This window comes from Vombatus ursinus, unplaced genomic scaffold, assembly GCF_900497805.2.
Source record: "Vombatus ursinus unplaced genomic scaffold, bare-nosed wombat genome assembly UNPS02014818.1, whole genome shotgun sequence".
Lineage (NCBI taxonomy): Eukaryota > Metazoa > Chordata > Mammalia > Diprotodontia > Vombatidae > Vombatus > Vombatus ursinus.
The window spans coordinates 8,243,401-8,257,497 of record NW_020954596.1 but is presented as its reverse complement, the minus strand read 5'-3'; the positions used below and the strand labels follow the sequence as shown (position 1 = coordinate 8,257,497).

The window sequence follows — 14,097 nt, the reverse complement described above, 5'->3', positions numbered from 1 at the left end:
TGATAGGAAATCAAGTAGGTACAGGGAAAGTGAGTAATAGGAAGGGTAGTTTTAGGGAGGGATTAGTTAAAGAAAAAAACTCCATCTTCAGAGGGTGAAATATGAAGTGAGGATGAAATGGAAGAAAAAAAACCAGTAAGAATCTGTGATCAGGAACTGGATAATAAGAAGACAAGAAAAGTAATGGAATGGTAGCATATTGCGTAAAATATAGATCATTATGATCGTGTATACTCCTTTCTCAATATCCTCTTCAGGAAGAGAGGGACAAGAAAAAGAGAAGAAAACTTATAGGATAGGATGGAGGGACATCAAAACAGTTAACAATTATAACCATGAATGTGAAAGTGATGAATTCATCCTTAAAATGAAGGTAGCAGAATAGATTAGAAAGCAGCATCAAGCAATAAGTTGTTTACAAGAAATGTATTTGAAAAAGAAAGGTTCACTCAGAGTTAAAATGAGGGAGAACAAAATCTGTTATCCTTCAGGTAAGCTCAAAAAAGCAGAGTTAGCAATCATAATCTCAGACAAAGCAACAGTAAAAAATATTCAAATAAAATATACAAATGGAAACTACAGTATGCTTAAACATATCATAAACAATGAATTAATGTTAATACGTTAACTTATAGGCACCAAATGGCATAACATCTAAATATTGAAAGCAAAAATCAAAGGAGTTATGAGGAGAAACAGGCAGCAATACTATAATCGTAGAGGTTCTCAGTGTACCTCTTCTATACCTAGAAATGTTTAACAAAGCAATAACCAAGAAAGAAATTAAGGACCTGGATCGAATTTTAGGTATGTTAGCTATTATAAATCTCTGGTGATAACAGGTGTATACCTATTTTTCCGGTATAGATGGAACCTTTACAAAAATTTACCATATATTAAGGCGTAAAACCTTACAGAGAAATGCAAAAAACAGAAATATTAAACACATGCTTAACTGACTACAATGCAATAACAATTTTGTTTAAGAAAGAATTAAAAATTACTTAGAGACTAAATAATCTAATTATAAGGAGATAGTGGGTCAGAGAACAAATTACAGGAACAATACAAAAATTCATCAAACGAAGTGATAAAAAGGAAGGCAAAAATGGTCTTTGCTTTTGAGGAACTCATGTTCTAATGGGGGATGCAACATAAAACTAGGCACATATAAGATACATATATACAGAGCAGTTGTAAAGCAATCTCTTTTTACAAATTTAATTTTTTTATTAAAATTTTTTTTCTCTCCCACTTTTATTGGAAAGAAACAAACCAAAACCATGTAACACATATGCATGGTCAAGCAAAACAAATTCCTGTGTTGACTATGTTCAAAAAATATGTTTTATTCTTTGCCTTGACTCTATCCCCTCTTTGTTAGGAGGTGTATAATAACATGCTTTATTGTTTGTCCTCTGGAAGATATAAGACAATCTCAGAGGGAAAGGTACTACCACTGCTATGGCCAGGAAAGAGACCTCCTACAGAAAAAGAGATTTCAACCAAGTCTTGAAAAAAGCCAGGGAAACTTAATTGGTGGAGGTGAAGAGGGAGAATATTCTAGCCAGTGAAAATCACAGAGAAAGATGGAGTGTCCTTTGCGAGGAATGATAAGTAGCTCATTGTAGGTGGGTCATAGAGTACTTAGAAGAAGGAAAGTATAAGAAGACTAGAAAGGTAGGAAAGGGCCACATTGTGAAGACCTTTAAATGCTCTTGGACAGATCTATATTTTATGAAAATCACTTCAGCAGCTGAGTGAAGCATAAATTGAAGTGGGAAGAGATGAGGCAGGAATACTATATTATACTATATATGTATTATGCTATACTGTATTAATATTGTATCGTAGTAGTCCTATGAAAAGTAATGAATGCCTGAACTTGTGTAGTAGCTGAATAAGTAGAGAGGGTTGTATATAAGAGATGAAGTGAAGGTAGAAAGGACGGAATTTGGCAACAGATTGGACATACGGAGTGAGACTGGGGAGTTGAGGATGACACTGAGTTTGTCATGAGTAAGTGAGATGGTCGTGCCATAAATTCAATCCTGAACTTAGGATGCAATCAAAGCAGTCTTTAGGGAAAATTTTACATCACTAAACACTTTCATCAATAAAAGAGGGAAAGAACAAATCAGTGAATTGGGCATGTAACTTAAGAAACCCTAGAATATAAAAAATTAAAAAAAAACCCACCAAAATGTTAAGTTCATACCATAAAATATTAGAAATAAACTATCATGTGCCTTTCACAGCTATCTCTAGGGGGAGGATTCTTAACTAAACAAGGATAGAGATAAAACATAAAATCAATAATTTTGATTATGTGAAATTGAAAAGCTTTTGAATAAGCAAAATCAATGTAACTAGGATAAGAAGGAAAGTGGTCAATTTAGAAAAAAAATCTTCCATCAATTATCTCTGATAAGGGTTTGAAATCCATGATATTTAGGGAACTAATATAAATATATAAGACCAAGAACCATATCCCAATGAATAAGTGGTCAAAGGATATGAACATCTGTTCTCAAAATAAGAATCACAAATTATTAATAACCAATTCAAGAGTTCTGAAATCTCCTTTTCCGAGATAAGGATAAGGATAACCATAATCTGTTGGCTTTTGGCTTTCCATCTCCACCTCTGCCTTCCTTTACCAAACTCCACTCTTTGTACCTACAGCCTTTTACTCCCCAGTTCTTTCCCAGGCCATCTCCCCTGTACAAGCTACTCTCTCTTCTTTTCCCCATCTTGATCCCTTGGTGAACCAATTCAACTCTACACTGTCCTCCTCTTTTAAGTCCTTAACTGCCTTATCATTTCTCTGATTGTGTCTTGCTGAACCTCAGTCTTGGAGGTTTATTTGCTGCTTTAACTCCTTCTCATGTGCTGCTAAACAAAAGTGAAGAAAATCATGCAGCCATTCTGACTGGCTCTACTACAAATTTATGCTACACAACCTCAACTGAGCCCTCACTACTACTAGGCAATCCTGCTATACCTCCATTTTCAACTGCATATCCCATAGTGGTTTCCTCTCCCCCTCTTTTCTTAGCTGAGAATCTTGCCTTATGTTTTACAGAAAAAAATGAAGCTATCTATTGTGAGCTCTATCAACTCCAAACCCATCCATCTTCGCTATTCCCGTAGAAAGAAACACCTTCAGAATGCAATCCAAAATCCTCTTTTTGTTGTTCAAATTCCTTCATGACCTAGCCCCCCTCCTTCCTTTCCAGTATCTTTACACCTTACTATCCGTCATGTACTTTTTGATCCAGTGACACTGTCTTTCTTGTTGTTCAACAAATAAGACTCTGGACATTTTCTCTGACTATCCCCCGTGCATGTTATACTCTCCCTCCTCATCTTTGCCTACTGGTTTCCTTGGTTTTCTTAAAGTCTCAGCTAAAATCTCTACTGGAAGCCTTTTCTAATCCTTCTTAATTCTGGTGCCTTCTTTCTCTTAATTTTTCCACTTTATTTATCCTGTATATAGCTTGTTTGTATATATGTATTTGCTTGTTATTTTCCCCATTATACTGTGAGCTCCTTGAGGGTAGGGACTGTTTTAAAACAATTTTTTTTAAATTTTTACTTTTTTGTATCCCCAGTGCTTAGTTATATGCCTGGCATATAGTAAGTGTTTAATAAATATTTATTGACTGATCATTGGGAAAATTTTGACTGTCTCCTATTCCCCTTGCCTCACAATCACCTTGTGGCTGCAGCAAGGCTCTGCACTCTGGAGCAATGACTGGCAAGAGCCCTGCCTCTCTCATTTTTGTTACTGGACTTTATTGACAGCTGCTGTGATGCGGACATGCTTGGAAAAATTCTTAGGCTAGTACCATTTTTTTTTGTCGGGTGGAGGAAAATGTTTTCTTTAATATGTCTTCTAGGTTTGTATAGCCTTTTAGATTGGGATAAATTGCTGTCAAGTTTACCTATTTATTTTATATTTTTTTTATCAGAACCTGTGTTCAGATTTGAGGATCCTTTACAGACTTACAGTGGATCTTTGTTCTAAATTAAAGGTAAGAATTTCATTATTTTTATCATTAATTAATTTAGTTGAAAGTGAAGAAGATGCTTGTTTTTGTATCTACCCTTTAAACACATATAACCTACAATATCTTTGAATGTGAAGGATGATAAGATAGTAAGATATAAGATACAGTAACATCCCTGTCCTATTACAAAGGAGGGGGCAGGGATGATAAGATATTAAGTTAGAAGATAAATGAGTTGTTTTTTCTGTGGAAAGAAAAGAATCCCAATAATGTTTAGTGCCCTAAAATCTATTAGAATTTATTCTTTACCATGTGCTTAAAATGTAAAGAAATTTTTTTAATAGGTTGCTTCATTTCAGATACTGCCATTGACATAAAATGTGAGAATTAACATTTCCTAACTTTGTCTTTTGAAAATATAGATTAAACTTTGGACTTGGTTGTTGTTCAGTTGTGTCTGATTCTTCATGACCTCATTTGGGGTTTTCTTGGCAAAGGTACTGAAGTAGTTTGCCATTTCCTTCTCCAGCTTATTTTACAGATTAGGAAACAGAGGCAAACAGTGTTAACTGACTTACCCAGACTTGCCCAACTAGTAAGTATCTGAGGCCAGACTCAGATTTTCCTGATTCCAGGCCTGGAACTCTATCCACTGTGACACCCAGCTGACCCAAAAAATGTTAGGCTATGGTGATCTAACTCTATAAAATAATTTTTTGGTAGTTTGATTGGTTTGGCACTGAATAAGTAGGCTATGGTGATCTAAATTTAAATCCTGGAATCCCCAAGGAAAGGTTTCAGAAAGAGCCTGACCTTGTTCTGTGGATTGAAAAACAAACAGCTTTCCTTCTATAGACCCCTTGCCTGAAGGTTCTGCTTAGATGTAGTTTCCCCCTGATATATATTTGCTTATCCTGATAGTAGAGACATTGAAATGAAATAGAACTGAAATGAACAGTCAGAGAATTTGTTTTGGGGGAACTCAAGACCACTGAAATTTGGTTTCCTTTTTAGCTGAAATTTCTTATGTAGTATTTAGACTGTTTGCTCCAGTTATTAAAATGTGAAATTCCCTTTAGTTTGCGACTTCTCTTTAGAATGATAACTGTAATGCTGTCTTAATGTCTCTCTCAGCATTTACTGTACTTTATCTAAAGAACATTAATAGAAAAAAAAAAGCAAGTAATGTATTTGTGAATTTTTCCTACAATGCAGGTTTGTGGTCTGTGGCAATTATTTTATACTTTGGAACTTCCTCTGATACCCATTTTGGCAGGTAAGAAGATAAAATTGAAAGAGAAAAGTTTTACAACTGAGACTTCAGAAGTCTCACTTATATTGTGATTATTGCTTAACTGATCTTACATTCAGCTTCCTTTCTTTCTAGTTCATCCTCCACATTGTGGCAAAATTGATATTCCTAAAACACAGATTTGACTAGGTCATTTGCCTGCTCAGAAGCTTCAGTGATTCCTTGTTGCCTGCAGGTTAAAATACAAACTTCTCTGTTTGATGTTTAAAATCTGTCATAATCTGGCTTCAGCCTATCTTTCCAGGAATAATTAATGATACCTCATTCTCCCTCATAGACTCTGCATTCTAGCCAAACCAGACTACTTGCTATTCCTCATCCATGATATTGTATCTCCCATCCTCATGCCTGGAATGCTCTCCTTCCTCGCCTCCACCTCTTGGAATTTCTAGATTCCTTCAAGGCTCAACTCCAGTGCCACCACCTACAAGAGCTCTTTTCTGAGTCTCCTAAATATTAGTTTTTCCCCCTCCCCAAGTGCTTTGTATATATTTTGTATTTATTTCTTTATATTTTACATTTCTCTTTATGTTGTTTTCTCCCATTAGAATGTGAGCTCCCTGGGGGCTTTTTTGTCATTGTGTCCCTAATGCCTAGCCATAGTGCCTGACATATAGTAAGGGCTTGTTGAAGTCAGTGGAATTTACTCGATCTAATTCTCCCTTTCATTAGGAAGGATGATTTCAGTAGGTCATCTTAAATACTGATGAAACTGAAAACAGACTTCCTGTGTTCCTCAGTTATCTTATCTGTAAAACAATAGAGACTAGACATTCTTTAAGTTTTCTTCCTACTTTGACTTTCTATGTTCAAAAATCTCTTCACGTTCTGGTATTCTGTCATCTATAATTCTCTTTTATAGCCTCTGATTTGTTTGGACAGCTGACAGAAATGGAAAAAAAAGTACCCCAATATGTTTATCTTGGTCAGGGGTGGGGAACCTGTGGGCCCTAGGCCATATGCAGCCTTCTAGGTCCTTGGGTGTAGCCTTTTGACTGAGCCCAAATTTTACAGAACAAATCCTTTTATTAAGGGGATTTGTTCTATGAAGTTTGGATTCAGTCAAAGGGCTGCACTTGAGGACTTAGAGGACCACATATGGCGTTGAAATTGCAGATTTCCTACCCCGTCCTTGGTCTATGACTGTCCTGCTGTATTGTGGCCAGGGAAAGGGGCATCTTCTTATATTTGCATTAAGAATAGTTTAATTTCTATAAAGTTTACAAAATATTTTCTTTGCAACTACCTTGTAAGGTTGGTAGTACAAGTATTATTTACTCTCATTTTACGTATGAGGAAATTGAGACTCGGAAAAGTATAATGACTTGGCTACTGTTTCACGTGCTGTGAGTCAGAACCAGAACTCCTCATTTCAAGTCCTACACTATCTCTCAAACATACACGATTAACTCTTATTAGTCCAGTTTATCTTTCCTTGTTCCCCAACTGTTTATGCTCCTCTTTTCCACTAGGGAGCATAATGGAGCTGTCTTTATTTCTTATAGAATTACTGCAAAGCTTCATTTTCTTTCTCTACCTCCTTGACCTTCATCTGCTTTACTTTTGTTCACACTGTGCATGTAGAGGAGTATAGTCTGGAACTGAATTTCAGCAACTGTGCCTGTGGGGGTGGGTGGAAAGTTTTTTAACCACTGATTCCTTATTGGCACCTACATACTGACTGTAAAGATAGATGCTTATACAGAAATACCCATCCTCCTTAAGGCCACTAGGATTGAAGAAAACACTATGTTAGGTTAATCAACAATTTCTAAATTACATCAGTCTAAGGATCAATTTAATCAACAGCTTAACGTTCAGGGAAGTTGACAACAGTGAGACACAAGTACTAGCTCAGATTGTGACCATCCATACAAGTATGTCAGATACTTGGCCAAGTGAAGGACTTTGAGAGATGTTATTGTGAGAAGATTTTGGCCAACTAAATATGTGGAATATGCCTGTATAGATCCATTCCTGCCTATAAAATTGAGTTAAACTGATTACTTCAAGAGTTATTTGTTAATGTATATGAATAGTACCTATTTTGTTCTGTGAATTTCAGTGATGGAAACTCATAAAATTCAAGTGAATAAAGAAGAAATGAAGAGAACATCAAAACTTCTTGGGGTAAGTTAGGATTTTTGAGGTTACTTTCTATGTTCGGATCATTTTTCATTTAAAATTGGGTTTGTTCAGTTGCAGGTTGTGCTTCCTTATGTTTGAAATAATAAGAAAAAAACTGGAATGGTTTTCTCCCCTCTCATCTCCACTTATTTCAGGGTACCTTTGAATGTCTTCTTCCATTCTGGACTCTTAGATCCATGCAACCCAGTAAGGCGAGAGGCAGAGTTTCCCTCTACTCACTTGGAGCAAAGCCCTTTGAGTCTAATAGCAAGGACTAGACTTAGGACCTTGTTCCCTCCACTACTGCTGTTGTTGATAGGAGAATGATGATCAATGTAGTACAGAATTTGGTTATACCCTGCATGCCTCAGGGAAAGGGAAAGAAGAAGGCAGGAAGTAGTGAAATGAGGAAGAAGAAAGTGGAACAAAAAGATCTGTGGAGTGTATTTGAGACTGGTTTCCATCAGCTTAGAAATGGAATTAAAGTCTTCCTAAAAGAACCCAAACCTTTCGTTTTCTCTTTCTTCTCTCTGTTTATCAATTTTCTTCCTATCTTTAAAGCCCAAGTCAAAAGTTGTCTCCTAAATGAAACCTTCCCTTATTCCCATTCCCCACTCCTCTTGATAATAATCTTTCTTTCTTCAATCAACAGTCAACATATATATGCTAGGTACTATGCCAAGTGCTTGGCATAGCAAGAGAGGTGAAAATATGAACTACATTGAACTACATTAGTGATAAGGACATGATTCTAGAGAGATTCTAGAAAGATCTGAACACTTCCATGATGTTCTCAACAGACAATCATCAATCAATGCTGAAGCCATTGACTGTTTACCTCAAGTTGAAGTTAATCCCTCTCCAGCTGAACTTCCAAACGAAAAAGAGGTTTTGAATGCCATTAGTCTCCTTTCATGTGGCAAAGCTCAGGTTTACAAGGCAGGGAGTCCACTGCTCATACAAAAACTGACTGAAATTTTCCAGGCTATATGGCAAGAGGTGCTTATCCCCCAGGGGTTCGAGGATGCCTCCATTGTTCATCTCTAATAAAGGTAAAGGAAATAGGTTGTCCTGTGACAATCACAGCGGGGGTCTCTCTTTTAGTCATTACTGGCAAGATTCTTGCCAGAGTCCTCTTTAATTGGCTGATCCTTCACCTGGAAGATGATCGTCTACCTGAGAGCCAGTATGGCTTCAGAAAGGGCCAAGGAATGGTTGATATGATCTTTACTGCCTGATGACTCCAGGAGAAGTGCCAGAAGCAGAACAGAGGCCTACACACAACATTCATCAATCTGGTCAAGGCCTTTAATACTGTCAGTGATGAGGGCTTGTGGAAATTTATGGTGAAATTTGGTTGTCTTGAGAAGTCCTTCAGTATTGTATACCAGGTCCATGACAGCATACTTACACAAGTAAAGGATAATGAACTCATACTCTTGTGCTTTCCCAGTCACCAGTGGAGTGAAGTAGGGCCATGTGCTTGCTCCTGTGCTTTTTAGCATGATGTTTTCAGCAATGTTGTCAGACTCCTTCAATGAAAATGAAAATGACAGCAAATTATTTAACTTGAAAAGACTGCAAGTCAAGACAAAAGTAGAGGGAGAGTTGGTACATGATTTTTTGCTCAGAGATGATTGTGTACTCAATGCAGCCTCTGAGTCTAGGATACAACAAAGTATGGATTGATTCCCTGCTGTTTGTGCCAATTTTGGCCTAACAGCACTAAGAAAACACAGGTTTTCCACTAGCAAGCACCACATCATATATGTGTGGAACCATCAGAGCAAATGGAGGAATTTTGAATGCTGTGGATAAGTTCACTTGTCTTGGCAGCATACTTTCCAAGGACGTACACATAGACAATGAGGTTGATGCATGCATTACCAGAGCTAGCTTAGTGTTTAGGAGGCTGTGAAAGAAAGAGTGGGAGAGAAGAGGTATTAGACTGCCTACCAAACCGAAGGTGTACGGAGCCATTGTATGCCTGTGAAACCTGGACAATATGTCAGCAACATGCAAGGAAAATGAATTGCTTTCATTTGATTTGTCTTAGTAAGATTCTGAAGATCACCTGGCAAGATAAGGTACTGAACGCTGAAGTCCTTTCTTGAGCTGAACTGCCAAACGTTCAAACTCTGCTGCAGGGAGCACAACTCCAATGGGCTGGTCACATTGTTCAAATGCCAAATGCATGTTTGCCTAAAGACTATTTTATGGAGAACTCATACAAGGCAAGTGCTCATATGGAGGTCCGAAGAAGAAGAACAAGGATACTCTTAAGGTCTCTTTGAAGAACTTTAGAATTGATTGCTTCAAATGGGAGACACTGGCAAAAGACCACCCAGCATGGTGTGCCTGCATCAAAGATGGTGTTGTGCACTATGAGCAAAGCAGAATTGCGGTAGCTCAAAAGAAACGTGAGATACTCAAATTTGGAGATGTCTCCCCTTCAAATGTTTATATGAACTATTTGTGCCCAACTTGTGGTAGAGCCTTCTGAGCTTGTATTGGTCTAATCAGCCACAGTCAGACATACTGTACCTTGATTCCAACAGTGTGATGTCATTTTGGTCCTATTCAAGAATGAAGGATAACAACCACTAATTATTATTATTATTATCGTTATCATATTATTTTCAAACATGCTTGAGAATTGTGTTGATGACTTTACCTTCTAACTTTGTTGGTATTTCTAGCTTTATTGTAGTGAGAAATTATTTTGTTAAGTGAAATTTGTAGAATTACAGAATATCAGAGTTAGAAAAGGATCCTAGTGATCATCTGGACCAATCTTCTTGTTTTGTACCAGGGAAAGTAGCTTGTCTAAGGTCACATGGACTGTAAGTAAGTAGGACTTAAACCCAGGTATTTTGAGTAGTATACTAATAAGAGTTCTTCACAACATCCAAAATTTGTCTTGACTCTGTTTATCTGTGTATAAGGTAATGCCTCATTATGGCATTGAGAGGAGCTCTAGGTTCTTGACAACTATGCTAGTGGAATTCTATCCCTGGTATAGTCTAGTAAGCTGGAAAAACTCTGAACACTAATCTCTCATTGGATTGTGTATCTCTTTTTCAAGGCTCAGGGTAGGTAAGTTCTGGGAGACTAACTACCCATAAAGTTAGCTACCAGGTAACTTTTTTTTGTCCCCAACTTAACTCACTAAACAGTCTAATAAGACATTCAGAGCTTGTGGTTTACATTGGTGGTGGGGGCACATGAACCAACAAAATAATTTTTCTCTAGCCTGTGTTGCTATTTAAGAGAGAAACCTAAATAAGTAAGAAATTTTAAAAATTAAAGATTTTTAAAAATATGAATTTTGATTGGAGATTATTTTGTACTATTAAGATTCTTGTCATCTTACAAAATTCTTTAAAACTGAGAAAGTTATTAGTGAAATCAATTTGTCACATTATTTTTACAGTTTTGTTTAAAGGAATTGGAAAAAGAAGCCCATGTTGCTGCAGGAGAACAGTTTCTTGTTACTAGTAATAATCAGCTTCGAGAGGTAAATCTATATCTTTGTGCTTTATACAAAATAGTATCCTTGGGAAGTACATTTCTTACTTAAGAATTAGATAGAAGATTTTTGTCATGTTATAAACTTTATCTATTTGTCATGTTAATGATATGAAAATTGTAGCTGTTATTAATTTTCATATTTGAAATTCATTTATTTCAAAGCTTTTTTTAAAAAAAATTCAGGATTTAATTATTTTTGTAATTTCTCAACTGGCATTCTCTTTTTGCTGGTTTCCTTTTTCATTATTTGCATCTCTTGTAACCACTATAAATTAGCTACTGTTGTAGTAATATTTAGTTTATTTAATTTTGAAAGATCTTCATAATCTGAAATATCACTTTTATGCAGGTATTATTTGATAAGTTAAAGTTGCACATGCTGTGCAAAAGTAGGACTGTCCCCAAAACTGGGCTACAGAAACATCCATCGACATCAGAAGCCACGGTGAGAAGTGAAAATTGCTTTTGTGTTTTTTGACTTTTTTGTTCCAGATACACAGAATCCAGAAAAATGAAATTTAACATGAATGAGTGTAATGTGGTGCATTTAGGTTCAAGAAATTAATTGTACAACCATAAAAGTGAGGTATATGTACATATGTTGAGGATTTTAGTTGACTATAGGATTTGTAAATGTGACAAGAATAGCCTAAACTAATGGTGTTTCAAACTTCATTAGTAGAAGTTTAGGATCCAGAACAGGGGAAGTAAGAGTCTCATTGTATTTTCTGTTTTTTGGTCTCGGTCTCCAGTATTAGTTTCCATTCTGGGTACATTTTAGATGCAATATTTGATAAATTTGAGTACTTCCAGAGGAGGGAGAAGAGAATCATAAGGGGATTTGAAGCCTGTCAACAATTCAGGTCATCAAACACTTATTAAACACCTCAGTAGTCAATTAACATTTATTAAACACCTACTACTTCTAGGTATGGTTCTAAGTATTGGGGGCACAAATAAAAAGAAAGTCAGCCTCTGCCCTCAAAGACCTTATAATCTGATATAGAAAGATAACACACCAAAGAAATCTGCAGGGGTGGGGTTGGATGGAGAAAATATCCAGGGTAGGGGCATGGTGGAGAAGTCTAAAAGAAATGCAGCTGATGGGAAATGAGGATATAATACACCTGTCCTGTAAGGGATGTTGTTGTGTTGTTCAGTCCTTTTAGTTGTGTTCGTGTTTAGAGTCTTCATGACTCCATTTTGGAGTTTTCTTGGCAAAGATACTGGAGTAGTTTGCCATTTCCTTCTCCAGCTCATTTTACAGATGAGGAACTGAGGCACCTCTTGCCTTCAAAGAGTTGACATTCTAATGAGATACAAAATATAATACATATAAGTAAAATAAAATAATTTGGATAAGGATATATCATCTAGGATTAGGAAAGGTTTCAAGGAGAAGGTGACATCTCTGTAAAGAAGAAAAGGATTCTGAGAGGTAGAGTTAAGAAAGAAATATCTTCCAGGCATGGGGAGAAATCTTGTGTAAATGTGTGGAAGAGTATGGTTGGTAGCCCAATTGAACTGGAACATGGAGTGGTGAAAGGGTGGTATGTGAAATAAGATTGTAAAGGTAAATAGATTGTGGAGGTCCTCAAATGCAAGAGTGGAGAGTTTGTACTTTATCCTCAAGGAAAAAGGAAGCTATTGAAGGCTTTTGAAAAGAGTAATAACAATAATTATTTTATAGCTGTGTGAAGAATGGAAAGGAGAGAGGAATTACAGGAAGTATGGAGACCAATTAGAATATTATTTCCATGTGTGAGATGATAAAGTTGAGAAATAGGATATTGGCTATATAAGAAAGGGGTGGATTAAAGAGATGTAAAGACAGACATGATGATACTTGGGGACTGATTGATTGTGAGTGGTGAGGGGAATGAGCTTGGGAAAACTGAAAGATTGTCATCTTGGTCTATTTGTATTATATTTAGGGCACTGGAATAGCAGTGCCTTCAATAGAAACAGGGAAGTTTGGAGGAGGGGCAGGTTTAGGGAAGTACATAATCAGTTCCATTTTAATATATTGAATTTGAGATACCAAAGGGACATGCAGGTAACAATGTCTACCAGAAAACTGGTAATGTCAGAGTAGAGTTCAGGAAATTAGGGCTGAATATGTAGATTTGGGAGTTGGCTGCATCCTAATGATAATTTAATCTTTCGGAGCAGATGAGATATCCAGGGAGAGAACGTAGAAAGAAAGGGCTCAGAATAATACTTCGAAGAAGGCCCACACTTAGGTAGTAGGATATGGATAATGAGTAAGCAAAAGAGACTGGAAAGGAGAAGTAAGATAGGAACCAAGAAAGAACAGTGTTTCCAACTTCAAATAAGAAGAGAATATGTTGAGTTAAAGGGTGATATAGGAAGGTCAATGAGGTCAAAAGTTATGAGGATATCAAGGAAGATAAGGAATGAGAAGAGGGCAACGGATTTAGTGATTAAGAGGTAATTGGGAGAGAATTCTGAGAAGGATGGTAGAATAACACAGGACATTACCTGGCTCTCCTAAATTCTCCCACAAACAATAGGAGTGGAAGGGGTTGTTGTTGTTGTTGTTGTCGTCATTATTGTTGTTTGTCCTTCTTTCTGGAAGATGACCAGGGGAGGTGATGCCATGACATGCAAGTACTTTGGGTTTAAGTGAGGGAGGGCTGTGCAAAGTCACCTTTCTTACTTTCTCCCCTGGAGCCATCTGGTTCCAGTGGCAAGATATAGATCAGGATGACTGGAGATGGCCCTGGATGCAGTGGGAGACCTTGGCCTTTTTAAACTTAGGTCTTTCCCAGGTCTCAGTTTGACTAAGGCAACACCTAATCAGTGATTAAGGCTAGATAAGAAAAGAGGCAGAGAATGGCCTCTTTTACGAAGTTGGAAAAAAAATCAATCTGGGAGGGAAAGACCCTCAGGATTTCTTATTTACATTCATTCTGAGCCAATCAGGGCCCAAACAATGACCAAGTGAGACTTGGCCTTGGATTATTGTTGGCCAATCAATGACAGCCAGTGTGATATGGGTTTAAGGAATTGTCCTTAAGAAGGAATTCTAGTGGATAGAGCACTGGCCCTGGAGTCAGGAGAACCTGAGTTCAAATCCAGCCTCAGATACTT

At 36.9% G+C, this 14,097-nt stretch overlaps 1 protein-coding gene across 1 annotated transcript in view; it reads left to right on the top strand.

Moving 5' to 3' along the window:
- The window catches only part of POLN (DNA polymerase nu), a 312,741-nt gene that overhangs the window by 46,935 nt on the left and 251,709 nt on the right, over positions 1 to 14,097 (top strand). The window contains exons 6-10 of the mRNA XM_027836282.1: positions 3,975 to 4,037; positions 5,229 to 5,289; positions 7,391 to 7,455; positions 10,886 to 10,969; positions 11,333 to 11,428. Of these exons, the coding sequence (XP_027692083.1) occupies positions 3,975 to 4,037; positions 5,229 to 5,289; positions 7,391 to 7,455; positions 10,886 to 10,969; positions 11,333 to 11,428 (369 nt within the window). The remainder of the gene's footprint in view (positions 1 to 3,974; positions 4,038 to 5,228; positions 5,290 to 7,390; positions 7,456 to 10,885; positions 10,970 to 11,332; positions 11,429 to 14,097) is intronic.